Source organism: Natator depressus, chromosome 11, assembly GCF_965152275.1.
Source record: "Natator depressus isolate rNatDep1 chromosome 11, rNatDep2.hap1, whole genome shotgun sequence".
Classification (NCBI taxonomy): domain Eukaryota; kingdom Metazoa; phylum Chordata; order Testudines; family Cheloniidae; genus Natator; species Natator depressus.
In genome coordinates, this window is record NC_134244.1 from 66,259,707 (window position 1) to 66,280,196 (window position 20,490).

The 20,490-nt window shown below is 42.7% G+C and overlaps 1 protein-coding gene across 1 annotated transcript in view; it reads right to left on the reverse strand.

Moving 5' to 3' along the window:
• IKZF2 (IKAROS family zinc finger 2) overlaps positions 1-20,490 on the reverse strand; it is a 135,012-nt gene that overhangs the window by 24,312 nt on the left and 90,210 nt on the right. Inside the window, exon 6 of the mRNA XM_074968103.1 lies at positions 421-558. Within this exon, the coding sequence (XP_074824204.1) occupies positions 421-558 (138 nt within the window). The remainder of the gene's footprint in view (positions 1-420; positions 559-20,490) is intronic.

The window sequence follows — 20,490 nt, forward strand, 5'->3', positions numbered from 1 at the left end:
ATACACACATGTATCAAATACACACACACACCCACCCATATAGGTACATGTACACACAATTATGAAAAATATAATATATATTACACACACACATACATATCCATATAGGTGTACACACCCACATACACATACATACATACATACATACATACACACACACACACACACACAGCGTAATCCCTCCCCCACACACACGGTGAAATCCTGGCTCCTCTGAAGTCAAAGGGAGCTTTGCTGTTGACTTCAGTGGGGCCAGGATTTCATGCACGGTTTCTGTCCTTAAGAATATTTAAACGTAACTGTTCTAGGAAGAATGAGGATATTTGAAATATAGAAAAAAAAATGGAGAAAACCAAACATGAAATAAGTGCAGAAGTCACTCTAAGGTACAGGAGGCTCCTGAACATGGTTTCCACCCACCATGGTGACTCATGACCTGCCCAGCAGCCTCCATACTGACATTCTGAAGATAGTTGTGGCAGCGTTCCTTGTGTTCCTCCAGTGAACTGCGCTGTTTGTAGCTCCGGCCGCAGTAGTTACACTTGTGAGGCTTACCCACTGTGGAAAGAACAGAGCTTTCGGTTAAATTGTCATCTGCACCAACGTTACATCTCCGTTACAACCAACAAAGGGGATGGAAAGACATTTACAAAGGTCATTTAAGTCCCAACCCTCTTCCCCTTGCCCTGTTTTCCCACCCCCCACACACCTCCGCCCATCTACCCCCCCACCCCACCCACCCACCCATCACCCTACTGATTATTCACACTGAAAAGGAGTATCACCAGGCATTCACAAAAAGGCTGACTTGGTAGAAAAGCCAATAAGTAGACTGCACCCATGAGGAGAAACAAGCAGTTGAACCACAACCAGCCTATGACTGTGTGTCACCAACGCTGGTGGGAAAACTTCTAAACAATTTTGTCCATAGCGTCAACATTTGCCCTCACATAAACTTGCTGGCCTGCTGCAACATCAAAGTGATGGGGACTGAGTTACATGACATGAGCAAGGTCACCTTTGGGTCAGCCTATTTTGCCAAAACAAATAAGGTAAGAATTAGAAAGAGACAACAGCAAGTGGGTTCCATTTTTTGTGTATGTCAGAACCGAGCAGTCACCAAGGGTATATAAGGACTGGATAATTAAAAACAACAACAAAAAATGACAAACACACAACCAGGGAGGCTCCACAGTAAAAACGGACTCAATGAAGGCAAGAGACAATTCCTATATTATCTTTAGTTTCACTCAAGAGCAACATGATCTGGCAAAGGTCTTAACATGCACAAAACCTGGCACCAGATCCTAGTACAGTGAAGTCCTTTCATAGCATGTCATGAAGAAACCACAAGAATAGCTTAATCCTAGAGCCAGAAAGCTAGCCAAATGTTAATAATTTTTTACAATACATAAAAAGAAAAGGAGTACTTGTGGCACCTTAGAGACTAACAAATTTATTTGAGCATAAGCTTTCGTGAGCTACATCCGATGAAGTGAACTGTAGCTCACGAAAGCTTATGCTCAAATAAATTTGTTGGTCTCTAAGGTGCCACAAGTACTCCTTTTCTTTTTGCGAATACAGACTAACACGGCTGCTACTCTGAAACCTTACAATACATAGAACATGAACATATCCTCTAATAATTAGAGGGCTATTTATTCAGTACTGGAGGTCTGGCAATCACATTAAGCGGAGACTTTCAAAGCTGCCTGGGGGGGGTTAGAATGTTCAATTCTCAAATGCCTTATGCAGCTTTGAAAAATCTAAGTCATAATTTTTAAGACCTAAACAAAGACCAGGCAAATATGTTCTTTGGGATAATATATGTGTATTCAAAATGTTTGTTCCAGTATAGGAGGGTGGATGTCTCCCGGGCCTGATAATAGGATACAGTCCTTCACCTTTCAATTACCAAATGAAATCAAGGTCCTACTAGTTGTAGCCAGAAGCTACTATTACCTTCTCATGACTGTTGGGTGTCTCACATGAAGTACAATGGTGATCTCAGTCCAGTTCTTACTTAAGAGGTATCCACAGCATAAAACCCACCTGCACCTGGGTATTTGGGTGCGCGGATGTACCCCAATGCGTTGGCCTGGGTCCTTTAAAACTGGGAGCTGTAATTATAGGGCACATGACAAGGAGCAAGCATCTGTTCATTCGCTCTGAGACACATGGCATTGGCCACTGTTGGAAGACAGGATACTGGGCTAGATGGACCTTTGGTCTGACCCAGTATGGCCGCTCTTATGTTCCCTACAGAAAGCCAGATAAAAGGCTTCCTGTCTCTGTGGCAGAGACAGCAGACAGAAGAGACACGGAGTCAGGACGGTCATAGAGGGTCTTGCTCTATAGTAGCCAAGAAATAAAGGGAGTGTGTGTCCTCTCCCCTCCTGGCTGGTGGAAGCAAGGAAAGCCTCAGGTGGTCAAACATTTTCCATCAAAACTTTTTTTTTTTTTTTTTTTAATAGAAAATTGGGTTTTCAATGAAATGAACATTTTTTTCAGAAAGTCTCTGCTTCCCTCAAATATATTTGACGAAACATCAAAATTTTCTGCAGGGTAAAAAGAAATTCCAACCATCTCTAGTTAGTCCCCAGGACTGTGAGTTTGTTTGCCCTTGTGCTGGAACGCCTGTTTGGAATGCATCCGATGAAATGAGCTGTAGCTCACGAAAGCTTATGCTCAAATAAATTGGTTAGTCTTTAAGGTGCCACTAGTACTCCTTTTCTGTTTGGAAATAAAGGCAGTTCTAAGGAAAAGGCCTTGGACTGAATGGTTGTTGACGGGCATTATTCTACTTACACCCCAGCAGGTGACTTTGCCCACCAGTTCACACCACCGTTGTAACTGGCACTTTTGCTGGTAGTCTCAGCTGAGACCAAGGATTTGGGGGCCGACCCTAAGCCTGTTGAAGTCAATGGAGCACACTGATTGAAGTCAATGGGTTTGGACCAGGCTGCAAATATTTATGGATACTAAACTAGCTTCTCACTCCTGGAAGCGGTTCTTATAGAACACCTTGGCTGGGCAGAATACGAAAGCTTCTTTTACCACAACTCATACTATCCTTGTTGTGTAGGGAAGAGATTTCAGTTTCCTACACTCTGGTAACTTTCCTGAGAAATAAACTGCACTCAGGGCCAACTGAAGTCAAAGGGATTGATTACATTGATTTGAGTTAGCACGGAGTCTGACCTCCAGTTTTTTAGAAGTTCAGATATCTAAGCAATTACACATTGTAAAACAATTTGGCTAATCCAGATAATCAGATTCCTTATATGCACTGTAAGGCACTAAGAAAAAGGCCAGATACCTTCAACTCTCAAGAAGCATCAGTCTCCAGTATTCGTTAAATGTATTATTGCTTAGTGTATTCAATTTTTTTGCTATAATTCTGAGACACTAGATAACATGTCTTGACTCCTGTAATTATAACAAGAACAAGCAAAACTGACAAAGTTATCATTTGCATTCCCCACTTTCATAAGGACCATTTGACAAATTGCATCTGATCAGTGAGGCTGAGATTTTCAACGACGTCTAAGGTGTTTATGGGCCCAAATCCCATTGAATTGCAAGGCTTATAAAAGATGCTAAAAGCAATAGTATACGGTGGATTTCCCACTTAATGTCATATTGAAATCCAATGTGAACCTTTGGCTTGGGCCGGCCCCCATTGTGGGGGCAGGGAGGGAGAACCACCCAACCCCACTCTGCCCCTGGACATGGTTCTGCTCCTGGCCACATCGCCCAGCTCCTGCAGCGCTGGTCCCATTCCCGGCTCCCACTCCTGGCCATGGTTTGTAGTTCCTGGCCGTGGTTCCTGGCTCCCAGCCGTGGCCCTGCTTCAGGCCCCAACCACAGCTCTGGCCCTGGTCCCAGCACCAGTTCCCCATCGCAGCTCTGGCTCCGGCCCTGGCTCCCCACTGTGGTGGTGGTCCTGTACTCAGCCCCTGCTCCAGACCACAGCTCCCAAGAGGAGGGAGGGGCATGGACCAGGTAAGGAGGGGTGGGCAAAAAAGTTTGGGGACCACTGGCTTAAGAAAAGTCATAAAAAAGGTCAGCACAAGCAAAAGAGTTGGTAAGGCATTCACTTTGCATTTTGTTCTCAAATGAGCTGCAAGTACATAACAGAATACAAAGTCAGTCAAAGGGAAACTACCCATGGAAAAGAACAAGGCATCCCAGGTGCCATAAGCACAAATGACAGAAACGTATAGAAGATGCTAAAAGCAATGGTAAACATGAGGGGTGAAATCCTGGTCCCACTGACTTCAGTGGGCCCAGGATATCATCACACATGTCTACATGTTGGCAACCCCGTTCTGTTCTCTACAGCAGCCTGGAAGAGGATTCCTTCCTTTCCACCCGTTCCTAGTTCTACCCGCTGTGCATAGCTCAGCAGTTAAGATGTGTGTTTGAAGAAGGCATTGGCCCACTACATTTGTTAGAGATGTAGGTCTCGATTGAAAGCCCACTGAAATCAGTGGGACTCTTTCCACTGACTTCCATGGACTTTGGATCAGGCATTTAAAGTATGAAAAATTATACAGCAGTCTGAGACAGGAATTAAGCTCCAGATTTCTGAATTCAGCCTTAACATTTGAAGTTGTCTGGCTTTTGGCTTGAGATGCTCTGCTCGTATCACATCCTGGTGGTGAAGTTTAAACTACAGCTGAAACCCTGACACCTCATGGAAGGTCTGCAGCTGCTATTTTATCATCACCATTGTTGAACCAGCCAAATACTGCAAAAATATTCAAGAAATTTAATTTTAGCAGCACACGTTGTCAGGGACAGGGTCACAGCTGTGAATTACTGTGATCATCATTTAACATTTATATTGCAGTAGCACCTACAGGCCACAAGCAAGTTGCACCTCCTTGTGTTTGCTGCTGTGCAAATAGTAAATGATAGTCCCGGATTCAAAGAGAATAATTAAGTAAAGTGCTGAATTTTTAGAACCACATTCAAGGTAACGTGGCGATAGGCAATTCCAATAATGCTACTCAAATAGGGCATATGTAATAGTTTCCATTCAGGAACGTGTCAGCATGAAGTGCATGATGATTAGTATCAGTTTATATTTAAAACAGAGCCTTTCATCAAACTTACTTCTACAGATTGTGTATTGTTTGAGAATCACCACTGAAATGTAGCTCCCTCAGATGTGGGATTTGGCAGCTGTTTCACAGCACACCAGAACTCTATATAACATGTTAGGGAGGAAAATGAAGGACACTGTTCTTACATACCCAAGTGTAATGTCTATATGACATCGTTGTTTGATAATTATAATAAATATCAGACATTCAGTTGTGTTCAGTCCCGGGCGCTTCCTTATGAGACAGATGTTTACAATTAAGAGGGAGTTCTGATAAGAGGGCTTAACATTTTAGGAATGATTTGGACAGAATTCTGCACTCAGTTACACCCGTGTAAAACTAGAACTACTCTACTGAGATCAGTTTTTACCAAAGGTAGGAAGTACGGTTCTGTGGGTAAGGCCTGGGTCTGTGACTCTAGAGACCTAGGGTCGATTCCTGGCTCTACCAAAAACTGATTGTGTGACCTTGCAAAAGTTCCATGGTCTTTCCTTGCTATTGTTCCCTATATGGAGATAATTCTCTATCTCTCAGAGGTGTTATGAAAATAAATTTATGAAAGTTGTGAGCTGCTCACACACTAAGGAAACGGGGGTCATTCAAGGATGTAGAAGAATTTGGACCATATCTACAGCTTGACAAATCAAGGACTTAAAAGGAAGGGAGAGAGATGACCACAATATACCGGATCATGGAGTAAATGTCAAACAGGAAGAGGAAATATTTAGGGTATTACAGTTGAGGATAGGGCATGAGTAGGAGTAAGGGGATTGAATTAGAAAAAAAAAAAAAGAAAATTTAGGCTGAATAGCAGGAACATTTCCAGACACATTGTCATGTTAAGCTGGGAAGGGTCATATGGTTTAGCGGGTACTAAGGATTAGTTTGAAAGACATTGTCAAGATAAGACAACAAAGCCTTCCCAGTAATGTACAATATCTCTGGCCTGTAATTAAAACACACTTTATTTTCTTGAGCTGCATGTCCCCAAAGCTTCCCACAGACAAATATTTGCACGAATAACAGACCCTGAATAAATTATCGACAAATTAAAATCAAACCTGAATGCACTCAGGCTCTGAGAAGTACACAGTACACTCCTGCTTCCCCTTCACAACCAGCGCTGCTCCTTAATGATTGTAAATGTGTTCACTGAAATTAATGGGGGCTCTTTGATTTTCGCCTGGGAGATTACATACCCACACCAATCTGCAAGATCCAAGACATCGGCACCCAGAAGCTGGCGAGTTTACAGAGCAAATAAATGTGAACATACAGAAATGTGACTAGTAACTTGGGGTGCCTCAATTTGTGAGCATCCAGTTTAAGACATCCTTAACGGGGTCTGATTCTCAGAAAAGGGCTGAGCACCCACCCGCTGAATGTCAGGCCTTTTGTAAGGCATCTTGTGTTGAGCACCCAAAATCACTAGTCTGTACTGAAAATCTTGGCTGGTGATTTTTAAAAGGGTTAAAGTTTTGCACTTGTCAGTCCAAAGCGAGGCAGCAACATGTGGGATAAATTCTAATGTCTGATCCACCTGGCGAATCACTTTAAGGCTATTCTGTTCCACAATGTGGATCAAAGAGAAAAAAACTTTAGCTCTGAACACATACTAGTCCCATCACTGCACAAGAGCATGAGTTGGGAATAAAAGACCTGCTTATTAATGAATTGCAACACAAGAAAGCAACATCATAGCATTGCTTGGGAAAAAAAGATAACAAAAATCTTATACCAGGTTCTAAAACATGGGCCAATTTTTCAAACTGTTACTCACGTGAGTGAGGCTTTTGAGGATCAAGGCGTTTATATTTGCTTTTGTTGTTGTTCTCTTTTCATTCAGGAGAGAGTGGACAGATGGTGTTTCACCTTGGAAAGTTTCAGTGTTGTTCTAAGTTGGGTGTATAATGCAGAGTTTCTCCACACTTGGGAAGTTTAATTCTAAAAGTACAGGTTCAAATTTTCTAGTGTAGTATTACAAAGACTGTAGCCCTAAACACAGTTTATACAGCTGCAACAACTTTCTTGACTTTGAGCTTGAAAGAAAAAGAGAACTCCTATCACTTCATTACTTCCTGGCCTAGTGTCACAGACCTGAAGGTTAATATCAATTACTTGGCTCACAAATGCTTTGCAAACTACAAGGCTGTTCTGTATTTCATGCCCTTGCTGGCAACTGAAAGACGGCCCACCCTAACTTTCAGTACCAGAGTCAACAAGTCACGATTCTGGTCTTTAATTACTACGTGCTGTCCTAGCAATCCTATCCTGGAATAGTGCAGGCTGTCCTATAACTCCATCCATAGACTTGTAGTACAGCAGCCTGTATTAAAACAATGATGGAACATTTACACTTATTTTCACTCTTTTGTTTTCTAGACACACCCACCTTGTCTGTAAATACCTTCGGGGCACAAAACAGCAGCCGACACCTGTGCTTACCTGGCAGCTGTTTATGGTTTTGTAAACCAAGCAGGCTAGCAGTGAAATACTGTACAGCCAACATTTAGTCCTGCCTGATCTTCTGCAATGAGAGGTGCTAAACATCAGGTTATATATTAACTCTGAAAACTTTATCCCTGCCACAGTTTGGCAGAATGAACGGATAAAACAAAAATAGGAAAGAAAGTATATTGTTCAGAACACATTGTTTCACACAACAATAGTTTCTTTATATAAAATATCTGGGCCAGGTTCTCAGATGGTGTAAATCAGTGTGTGCCAATGCCAATTTATAATTCAGGATCTACTTACTTCCATCTACAGACATTCACGCTTTACTCTAAGATTTCGCTTGCATTTGCTATGGATTATTAGCTCTGTTATTTAATCTGATCAATCAGATTACATGTTTATTCATTAATTAATCTGCACTGTTTTAGAGATACAAAAATGATCCCAACTACCCTCAGGAATAGAAACAAGTAGGTGGAGTGTATGCCAAAAGTAAAAAAAAAAATTAACAAACAAACATCCATTTCATTGGCACAGTTCCTCTAAGTATCTACATCTGTCTATCCATCTAGATACTTACATGGCCTCTATCACCCACTCTCCGAGAACTCCTTAAATATTTTAAAATAGAACACTAATAATCTCTTGCCACCTCTTTGTCCTTTCCAGGCCAAAGGAGAAATAGCTTGATTAGTTTCTAGGCTGGCTTGTTTGTATGCTGTGTGTTTGTATGTGCTGTCTCTCTGTGAGCGGTGCTTGCAAAGAACTTACTGAGAGAAAGCTCAGTCAAAGAGATGAATTTTGCCGTTAGTTCTGAAAATGAAGAGATCTGCTCTCATTCCTATCTGTTATGGAAGTAGGTTCCATAGCCTAGGTCCAGCTCTTGTGAAAGTTCTACCTCTCAAATTCATGAGTGGAACTAAAGGCATAGAAGCACTTTCTTTGTGGAGGGCGAGGACTATCCAGAGAAGAGTAACAAACATGATTACTGGTCTAGAAAACATGACCTATGAGAGAAGATGGAAAAAAACTGGGTTTGTTTAGTCTGGAGAAGAGAAGACTGAGGAGGGACATGAGTTTTCAAGTACATAAAAGGTTATTATAAGGAGGAGGGAGAAACATTGTTTTCTTTAACCTCTGCAGATAGGACAAGAAGCAATGGGCTTAAATTGCAGCAAGGGCCGTTTAGGTTGGACATAAGGAAAAACTTCCTGTCAGGGTGGTTAAGCACTGGAATAAACTGCCTAGGGAGGTTGTGGAATCTCCATCACTGGAGATTTTTAAGAGCAGGTTAGACAAACACCTGTCAGAGATGGTCTAGATAATACTTAGTCCTTCCTTGAGTGCAAGGGACTGGACTAGATGACCTCTCGAGGTCCCTTCCAGTCCCACGATTCTATGATTCTGTCCCCAAAGTGTGTTTGTTTAGATCAAAGAATCCATTTTACCATTAGCTGTCACACTACCAGGTGAAAGAGAGCATGCAATGCTCCAGCTTTGGAGATGCCAGGTAACCTGCATTTCCTGAAAGGTCCTGCAGTTCCCCTCTGCGTCTGCCTTTGCCAGGTGGTGTCTGAGATTACACTGCCATGACCAGAGGGGAAATGTCTTGTGAACAGCTCAGGTATAAATGGCAGAGAGGTCATCACAGGGATGTTCTCCATTCAATTACGCAGAATGGTGGACAGACAGGCCTGATGGCGTGGGAAGAGCTGGATGCATTGGTGGGGGGGGGGGGGGGGTGGATTCTGTGACAGCATATGGCAGAGGTCGGGGGGGAATTAAGTCTCTGCTGATCCCTCATGATGGAGAGGGGCAAGGATGCTCCCTCCCAGCTGGATACCTGCAAAGCATGATGGGAAAGGGAAGGAATAAAGAGAAGCCTCACAGTTTACTTTCTCCCTGTTTTAAATAACTGCAGGGGACCACAGAGGCTTTAAATATGATTTGCCATTGAAGGTAGCTACACTCATCCAACATGACTTTTAATGGATAGAAACTCTTCCGGTGTATTTTCCTTTGCTTGTAATCCCCCCCTCGCCCCCGGGTATTAAGAGGCAGATTTTCAAAGCTGCCTAAAGGATCTCGATGCTCCTGTCTCATTCAAAATTAATGAGAATCAGGCCCCCAAATCCCCTATGTAGTTTAGGAAAATCTCAACCCAAAGGTTTAGTGAGTATGATTCAAACACACTACCTCATTCTTTGCCAGATCAGAACATTCTCCCAGTCTCTCAGGTATACTCGACTTCTGTAAAGCTCCCATGAATTTTATAGCAGACACTCAAAGGGTTAAATGCTATTAAAACGGCTGTTTAAATAGCATTAAGGTTGTGAAATAAACTAATAAAAACCAGGAAGTTCCTAAGTAACTGGGCGTTTTTCAGATGGCAAGACGACCGTTATTTAAATGCTGTGGGATTTCTTCTTCCTGGCTATAACTTTCCTTTGAAGTTGGAGAACCATTGCAGGGGATATATAGGATCATTTAAAATTTGGCATTCCCCACAGCAAGTGACATCCCTATGAACAATTCTTAGGCACCAAAGGTGCATGGGAAGGAGTGTGTTAAGGATAGAAACGAAGCCTTAACAATTTCCTGGCTCTGGATTGTCTACTGCAGTTCAGACCGTTAGCATTATAGTACTGTGGCATGCTGCATGTAAATCTATTTACATAATAAACCTTCCGAAATAGACCAATGAGCTTCTTTTGGTTTTAATCCAGTTTCAGCAAAAAACAGCGAGGAAGAAAGGAAGTGCTTTGGTTGACTTATTTTTCTGGTCTGTGTAATTAGTGCATCCGCCTCTAAGGAATTTAAGGAGCTGAGTCTTTACCTCATCTGAAACTGAAGGTTTGCATTGACCAATCCCAACTGGAGATGAACTGCTCATGCATGCAACGCAGGGTGTGGAATCCGCAGATCATATCAGGAATGCTGTTGGACAAACACTTCTTGACAGGTGGTTCTCTCTCTCTTAGAGAAACAAATGTAGACTATGGCCCAGATACTCAGGTGACATAAACTGGCATAGCTGCACTGGAATTAACTTACACCACTTAAGGATCTGGTCCTTTTTTCTTTAATCTCTTGTACGCCTTACTGAGTCCCTTAGCACTTTACTACAATGTCCACAGTAAGTATGTTTGCTGCCCTCACAATTCTGGGCAGTGAATTGTCCCAAAGTCAAAAAGGAAAGTCAAAGGCCAAATTCTGTCACCCTTACTCAAGCTGAGTAGCATTTTACTCCACAAGCAGTCCCACTGACTTCAGTGTCAAGCAAGATACCACTCAAGGTGAGTGAGGGTAGCAAGATCTGGTCCGAAGTGTTTTCAGAATACAGAAGGCTATACAATGAGGCTATTGAATTGGTGATACAAGAAATGAAAGCTCGGACCACTGACTGACAGTGGCCAGTACCAGCTGTCTCAGAATAAGGTGCAGGAGGCAAATGTCGGATAATCTATCCTCTGTGATGGTTTTGTCCCTTCCAAAGTATTTTTTAAAAAAGCACTATAACTCTGGATAATCTAGTTATCCACAGAAATGCGCAATCTTTCCTTAGATCTTGCTAAATTCTTAGCTCCAATCACATCATGTGGCAATGAATTCCATGGTCTCAATTCAGCATTCTGTAAGGAAAATATTTCATTGCATCAGTTTTGAACTTGCTGTCTTTCAGTTTCACTGAATGTAGCCTTGTTTTTGTGTTCTGAGACAGCGAGAACAGACACTCTAGACCTATCCCTCCTATGGGGGGCAGGGATAGCTCAGTGGTTTGAGTATTGGCGTGCTAAACCCAGGGTTGTGAGTTCAAACCTTGAGGGGGCCATTTAGGGATCTGGGGCAAAAATTGGGGATTGGTCCTGCTTTGAGCACGGGATTTGGACTAGATGACCTCCTGAGTTCCCTTCCAACCCTGATATTCTATGATTCTATCTTCATGCTCTGGTTTTCATTTCAATAGCTTCGTTTCCCCTCTTCCCAACATTAAAAGATCAGTTTTGAAAACAGATTTTTAACGAGTTGTCATGGAGATGACAGTGACAGGGAAAATATTGCCAGATCCTCGTTTCTGCTAAGCAGTAGATTAGGAAGTTTTTACCTACTTCGATCAAGGGCGGAATCCAACAAAACCAGCACTGCTTCCAAAAACAGGAGAGACTCTATAATTACAATTTCTCTCCCCCCACCGCCCAATGAGCAGCTTAGCACAAAGTTATCCTCACAAACATCAGCAGCTCAAGCATTCATATTTGTCTTCTCTTCCATGTGTCAAATAAGGTCAAAGAGAAACCAATCTGATTGAGTCCCTCTGCCCTTAACCCACTATTCCGGTTGCGCTTGGCAAATAGATCTCATAAAAATACAAAACTACAGGGAACTTTAAAAAAACAAAAGTGGAATATTCAAGAGCAGTCAGCACTGGACCTAACTCAGCTTTTGAAAATCCCACTCTAAAAGTTCCTCCAGCAATAATTTGAGCTCTCTTATCTGCTGCTGGAAGCGCAATTAGGATATAGCCAGTAGTTTACTGTTCCAGCTGGGAACAGTGCTCTCTAAATAGAGAATTAGCGACTAACTTGGTCTCGAAGAACCCATGCGTGTGCTCAGAAGGCACAGTGCCCACAGTCATGAACCGAGGGCACAAGACTTTGGGCATTTTATTTTTAAAGTTTCTTGTTGCTTTGATCTTGCCAAGCAGTCTGTTTCTGAAAGCTCTTCCCTTAGCTGTAGGCATGGAAGTGCTCTCTGAGCACGCTCAGATGATTGCTCTGGGTATCATTACTGAGGGGTTCCCTGCTATGGGTGGGCAAGGGCATATGGCGCATAGGCCACAGACAGCTCGGGACAGAATCCCTCTGCTACTCAAAGGGTGTTGAGTAGAAAGCCCCAGATGGGAACAGTGCTGGAGTGAGGTTGTGCCGCCCTTGAGAGAAAAATTAGGATCAGCTTTTGTGGGTCTAATTCTGTGGAGCCGCCAGAATGGAAACAAGAAGGACATATTTTAAAAAGGGGGACAGGCTCTTAACTACATGAGAAATGAATCTGGGGTATCGGACAGCCTCTGTTCTACTGAAAACCTCAAGTGCCTACCTCCGACAGGAAGGCGCCATTAATCTGCGTCATAAGAAAAATGCAGCAATTCCTGTTTGCCTGAATACTTTTCCCAGTTCTTCTGGAGAATTTGCAGTTCCTTAAAACACTCAAAGTTTGCTTGCTTACCAATGCAATTAGTTTTGCAATACAAGCACTAGATGAATTCAAACTGCAAAGGAAAAGGAAATAAGATACAGGTGTAAAATTAAACCAAAAGACTAACCCCCGCCTCCCACATGAAACCGTCTGCATTGAAAGTTAAGGCAGGGCAGTTACAGAAAACAAAACAGCGACCTCTAAACTCATTGGTACACTGTGTGGAAACAGAGAAGTTAAAACAGGGAATTTAGGAAACTCAAATGAATTAACGGAATTTCAGGATCATGGAGCAGCTACAAAATATGCACAGGAGAAGTTTCCATGAGAAAGTTCAGAGCTGGTTGCTTCTTTCCTTAATTTTAAATGCAGTTTGAGGAAAAGTATAAAGCTTATCATTTCCTCAGTATGCTGAGGGGGAAAACATCTTTGCTTTCACCAGGCTTTCTTTCCTCTTCTTTCCTATTTTACTTTTTTTTTTAAATTAAAGTTTGAGGAAAAGTAGTCCTGCAGTTAAGGCATTCGTTGGAACTTAGGAGATCTATGTTCAGTTCCCAGCTGTGTCACAGACTCCTTGTGTGCCCAAGTCACTTAATGCATCTGTGCCTCAGTGAATCACCTGTAAAATGGGGATAATGAGCCTTCCTTCCTCCTATCCTTTTCCTGTCTTTTGTACGGAGATCGTCAACTCTTTCGGCAGTGATCGTCTCTCACTAGGCGTGTGTACAGCCCCTAGCAGAATGGGGCCCTGCTTTTGTTTTGTGGACTTTAGAAATAATAATCATGATTGTAATGTAATAGAAATCGTAATAATTTAGTTAGTGAACACATTCAAAACAAAGGGCCTGATTCTGTGAGGTACTGGGCACCACCAACTCATACTGAAGTCAACAGTAATTCAGTAGGAGCTTGGCCTGTATTAACTCCACCACCCTGAAGAATATTTACACTGCGATTCTCTTGTGATCATCTGATTTCAGGAGCTGTGACTTTAAGCAAAAAAGCTCTTATATTATAGCTATTTACATTTTTAGGTGCTCTTATTACATCACCTTATTTCCTTAGCTGCAAACCAAGCCTGCCCAAGGGCTAACTGGGCACAGCATGCCAGGGGCCAGTGGGCCACATAGAATTTGGATGTAGATATGCACTCTTCTTTTTATCAAAAACCGAGGCTCTCCACCAAAGCGTTTGCTCCTGCTTGTGCTTTCCTTGATAGGCATATAGAGATGCTTGGATGTTTCAGTTCATCAGCAATACAAAAATAAAGGCTGAAGCTGATCAGGCAGTTGCAGAGAGAGGGGGACCAACCGGCAGGGTCTGAGGAGTCAGATCCTCACTTGCACCAGGGTGCCATTTGGCTCACTTAAGTCAAGGGGAGGCCTCAAGGCTGCTGTAGCCTATGCCAATTTCTAGTGTTGGCTGAGAACTGTCGGACTATAGTGCCATCCAGGCATATCGTCTTCCTCCAGCGTGCGCCTGTCCTATCGCTGGCACAATGCTATGTTAAGTGGCCAGCAGATCATGGTGCTGCTGTCTCTATGGTGGACTGAGACTCATTCCCACCAGTGAGAGCAGGTTTAAGGCTGGTTTGCCCTTCCTGGAGGCCAGCATCTGGCTCTTATATGAATATCTGAGAACCTTTAATTAGGGGTGGATTAATTGGTTCTGCAAAAAGACTTGCCAATCCCTCCTTTCAAGAACTAAACTGAATACAAACTTTTTGGAAGGTTCTGGATTGTTCCCATAGGTCTGTTCATAGACGTTTCAATCACGATTGGACCCGAAAGCCCCAAATAATACTAGAAAAATTCTTCTAATTGTATTTTCAGCATGGACTATAGCAGAAGTGGTGGCAACCTTATGAGAGAGCCTGTTCTTGCAAAATTTTCAGCAGACTCTGGAAGTTAGAATAGTGTACACAAAATTTGAATATGAAACTGAACTGAACCCAAATTCCAAATCCTTTGAGGCTCACTCATCACTACCTCTTTGAGACAAATGAATCCCTTACATAAGACCATGGACATCAATGGAGTTGCATTCTCTTAGTATGTCTAATGTGGACAGTTACACTGTGGTGCATAAAGGTTTGGCTATGTTGCTTTATTGGGAGACGCTCCACTGCTAGGAGTCAAGTGGTTTCGTTCCACACATCATGCTGAAAATGTATCCCTGCATTTTTCGCAGGGTTGGGGTAGCTACCTATATTGAGCCAGATCTGATGCCACTGTTGCCAACTCTTTGCAGTTGTACTGCAAGTCTCACAATAATTGGTGTTTTTCGTCAAGTTCCAGTTCCTGCAATTAGGTGATTATAGAAGAATCTCAGGTTTCATTTTTTTGAAAGGAAGTTTCTAGCCCATGGGATTGGGGAGAAGAGCTTGGAAACCTTAACCCTAAAGCTCCAACACCAGCAGGCCAATAAAAAGAACTTCAAATGTATTATTTTACAATCTCGTAATTTTTAAGCCCATCACTGATTTTAAGAGTCTTGACTCTTGATTTTTGAACACTTGGCATTTGCAGTGCTGCAAAACCAGAAGAATTCCCTTGAAACCAATGGATTTTTTTTTTCAGATTTGCCCAACCATAATAGAGATCAGAACCTCACTCCTTCTGTTTAAAAGATTTATGTAGATACCTTATCCCTTCCTTCCTCCTGTCATTTTAAGATGTAGCATAGTTAAGATTAAGTTTCAAATCTCCATGAACGTGCTTTACTTTTGTCTTAAATCATTTCCCCATTCCACACTGGCACTTTAGAGGAAAAAGAACAGTGTTGCAATATGAAATGCAGAATAAAAAGCCTCTTCCAAAAGCTAGCTGTCTTTATTGGGCTCATTTTTTAAATCATGTATTTACCGTACACTGTCTTTCCTTTTACAGTATAGCTGTACAGGGATACACTGTGGACAAGAGTTTTTGTTTTCATAATCTATTCCTGACACCTAATAAGAATGATGAGCACTGTTCCAAGATTTGGCAAGAAGGGACAGGTTGTGGATGAGCAGGTTTCTCTGACTCTCCTATACGGATCAAGGAGGAAAAAGAAAGGGGAGAGGGTGGAGACTATAAAGAAAAGAGAGGCAACGTGTTCCTTTGGAGACAGAGTGAGTAATGCAGCTGGCACACGGCCTCGCCACTGCCACAGAGTTCCAAACATACCAATCCCGCAGATTCAACTATTTGGACAGAAAGAAGACTGGGTGGACAGTTCTGACATCTGAGGGATGGGATTAGCCATGAAACAAACTCAAAACCCCACACGTCTCATGTAAAATACGCGAGATGTGTTAAGGTGGGATGTAACAGGGCAAGATGTTCAATGGGGAACGTTGTACCGAACTATTTTTGCTCTAATCAGATCGTACAAAAATTTCACTTTATGTCCGTTGGAAGTTACAGCAGCAGAGCTCCAGCTTCGCTCCCCTCCCACAAACTAGAAATGCCAGGCCTTCTACAGTCAAGGTTAGCTGTTCTGATGCAAGCCACAATCTCCAAGGAGATGAGCAAAATGCACGCAGATGAACAGCACACAAATGAGGAAAATTTTATGGACCCAAGGCCTTTCTATATAAAAACTCCATCATCAATTTCTCAGCAATGGATTCTTTACCGGTAATGGGCCGGTCTTCCAGTAGGAGTTTGAAGCCCAAAATAGCCTGGGATCGGCCTGTCTGAGAGAGCATCCGTCTTCCCCTGTCACACTAGCTCAGTTATAGATGGTCTTACAATCTGAATAGGCAAGAGGTGAGAGAAAAGGAAGTGCTATAATACCCATTTTACAGATGGGGTACTGAGGCACAAAGAAAGCGAGTGACTTGCCCAAGGACTATCCATGTCAGGTTCTTATCTGGTCCCCATCACCATTGTATATCTGCACCTCACAATCTTTTTTAATTTCCCGCCCTCTGGGAGGTAGGGCAGAGCTATTATCCCCATTGTACAGATGGGGAACTGAGGCACAGAGAGGCTAAGTGACTTGCCCAAGGTCACACAGGAAGTCTGCGCTAGAACCAGGAACTGGACCCAGGTCTCAAGCCCCACTCCAATGCCTTAACCACAAGACTATTCTTCTCAGAGATCAGTAAGACTGCTCAAGCTTGACCTACCTCATTATAAGAGAGAGGTGGCAGCTTGTATTCTCCACGAAGGTCAACTGGCTATAAAACTCATTCTCCCACTCTTGAATCAAAACAGCTGGAATTTGCCAAAAGTACAAAACCTTCTCTCTTCTGGGATGGGGCGTTGTGCCGCACAGGCTGGTATGTGAGCTTTTCTCATTGTATTGTGCTGCTGGGTGACATCTTTGCTGATAACTGTCAGGGTGCCTAGAACCCACATAAAGGTATTTTTTGTGTTTTATTCTTTTTTTAAAAAAATCAAAAGAATGAACATCTTTTAATGATCACTTTTCTGGAAAAAACAAAACAAAATCCACAAACATTTTGCAGCCTATGAATAATTTGTCTGGTTGGTATAATCATAACCAGGTGCTCCTTGTGAAATTTCAATGGGGCATGGTGTAAGCAGTGTTCCTCTTGGTTCAGGAATGAAGATATCTATCTCACCACTCTGTTGCAAAGCATGGAGGAGAACTTGGTGCACTATATCTGAAATCAGTACTGCACAGTTATGCAAAACATCTGTGCAACTGACACCTCTTGTGTAATCCGCAGTGTAATCAACTATCAACCACCTCCAGGAAAGAAGGAGGGGCATTAGGTGGGGAGAATTCACAGTTAGATCAAACAGAAAATGGGAAACTAGCCAGAGAGGTGCAATCCGGTGAAAATATAGTTCCCCTGAGAGCAAACCTTCAGGATAAATTTCATTGCTTTTCACATACAATTCCAAGTAGATATGCAGAGAGTCACACAGGGTTCACAACAGGTTCACTATAAAAAACACTTCTCCCTCTCTCTCTCTCTCTCTCATTTTCCTTCGCCAGTGATATCCATCAATATCTTAGCCCTGAGGCAATTCGTAACAGCAGGTTGCTGAGTGCATGGGAGAATAAATCAGTAGAAACCTTGTCCAACTCCACCGTGGTATGGTGTTAACCAGGTTAATTTTTTTCTCCAATCTCTCTTAGCTTCCCTCAGAATGGCAAAAATACCTCGCTCACCTTAGCGGTCTTGCTTATTATCAGAGTCACTGACCAGTTTCTGGTCTCCATTTTACATGGCCCCATAAAACGGCTAAGTGATAGCAGTGAAAGCTGGGTCCAAAGACACACACTTCAGATCCAGAGCCAAAGTGTCCTAAAGTGAGCGGTTTTTCAGGTCCTTGCAAGAACTGTCAAAGCCTAGCTGACATGTTAGATTTGCTCCCAACGTAGGCCATGCTGAGAAAGGCTTTTCTCAGTGAAAATGTTTCCCTGATTTCAAAGCAGCTGTAGCATCGAGCTGCTCAGATGGGACAGATCCAAGAAAATGTCTCGTTTTTCCTCCGCTCCAGCTTACTTAAGTGAAAACCATGTTTTATCAACAACAATAAGGGCAGGCTCATTAATGCCATCTTGGGTTGTCTCCTCTGAAAAAAGTATCTGCAGCCAGCTAAGAAATTTGTGGTGTGGCAGGATTGTGTGTTGAGCCTATCACAATTTTAATGCAACGACAAGCCCAAATCGCCAAAGAGGGCCCTATACAAGATGTGCAAATGCTTAGAGCAGCATTTAGGAGCTTAAATTCCTGCTTATGTGCTTACGTGCCATTTTGAGCATTCAAATACAACATTTGTGTAGCGGCTGTCATCTTGGTTCCCACCAACGATTGACCCCTACATCCCCCAGAGCCTCTACAGCTTGAGTTAAAGGACTCAGGCCCTTTTAAAATTTGTCCCTAAGTCTTCTAGCTGAGAGACTGTCCTTTATATATCAGGCACACGGAGAGACACGAAATATACAAATCTTCCTTCGGTGCCTATGTTTGCCAAGTGGGCCCTGTATGTACAAAGGCAAATGTTTTAAACTGGGATGGCTGAAAACTGGCCCTTAAATCCAAATTAAGGGAGACAAGCGGTCTGATTTTCAGAGGTGTTGAACACCCCCAGCTCCTCTTGATTTCAACTGTAGATGATCAGATCCTTAGATTTTCCAGTTCCATTTCCCCTATCTGCAAAAATGGGGTAATAATATGTATCTACTTCCCATGGGTCTGGTGAGGATTAAATAGTTAATGGTTGTAAAGTGACTGAAGATGAAAAGTGCAGCCTAAGTACTTTATTATTTAAAATAACTACCTTTACCATTTTGCCTGAGATAATCAGCCAGTTATCAGAGTATAATACTGAAGTGGTGAGGGTAACACTATGAAGTTCCTTCCACTTAGTAATTAACGCATATCCCTTTTGCACCAAGGATATGTAAAACTAAGGAGATAATACATAGATCTTCATAGCCTTGGTACAACAGACACTGAAATATTTAAGAACTTATAGGTCTCTCCTTATCACAGAATCCATGCACCTCACAATCATGAGTGCATCTTACCTCACAACCCTACTGTGATGTAGGGAAGTGATATTATCCTCATTTTTACAAACAGAGAACTGAGGCAGAGAGTAGATTAAATTAATTTGTCCAAGGTCACAGAGGAAGCCTGGGTCTGAGCTAGCTCTAGCTCAGCATTTACCCACAAGACCATCCTTCCTCCAGGCTTACCACCTCTAATTTTGCTGCCCCGCCCCCAGTCTCGGCTGGAAATACAAAAGTAGAGAAAATTTAAAACAGGGCAACAAAAAAGGTAAAAGGATTGGGAGATAAGATAGAAGACCAGATCAAAGAATTTATAGGGTGGAGAACAGAGATGACTGAAGGGGCACAGAGGATATAGTCTGTAAAAGCCATCGAAATCACAATATAAACAAAGTAAAGGAATTATTCACAGTCCCAGATGATGGTATTACAGGGAACAGTAACCTGAAACTAATGAAGGGATAGTGTAAGTTAAATATTAGGAAGAGATTCATAGCTGCAAAAGCAGATGGGTAGGGGCCTGGCATGCCAAGGGAGCTGATAGAAGCCCAACCACTTCAAATGTTAAAGGTATGATTAGATATTCTGTTAAGAAGGACCCCTGCACCACAGGTAACAGTCTGTCAAGGAACAACATTCCTTTGTCTGTCTGTTCCCACTGAAATTACACATACTGTATTGGGGTAGCACAAAAGCCCAGAAGAGGAAGATTTAAACTGGTTTACAGAAGTCAACTCCCCCCCCCCCCCCAACCCATAAGTAGATTTTAACGTATGTTGGGCCTGGTTCACTACTGGGTTACAGGGTCCCACTGGTGTAAAGCTGATATAACCCAGTGGTGAGTCAGGTGAGGCCCCGTATTCTCCATCTAAACAGTAGCTCTAACAAGTAGTGTGACAAAATCATGCAAGAGATCAAGGGCCAAGCTGTCTGCCCTGGTCGCAGACCCTTTGTGCTGCTTGAGCAATGCAAAGTGGTCAGAATCTGGCTGCTGCTGCCAGGCTGAGAACTGCCCAGGTGTGCGTGTGGGGGAACTGTCAGCTGGCACTAAGCTAGCAGAGACCGCAGCCACACCAGCTGCCTTACCCCGTGCTGGCACAGGCGGTGTGGAGCGGGGAATGACACTTGAAAGGTAGTGAGTGTCATGCTGGTGGAAGAAAAGAGTGCCGCTCCTCTCTGCCAAGTTACAAACGGCGCTTAGAGACCATATTCAGCTGTTGTAAATTAGAGCAGCCCCTCCTTAGAT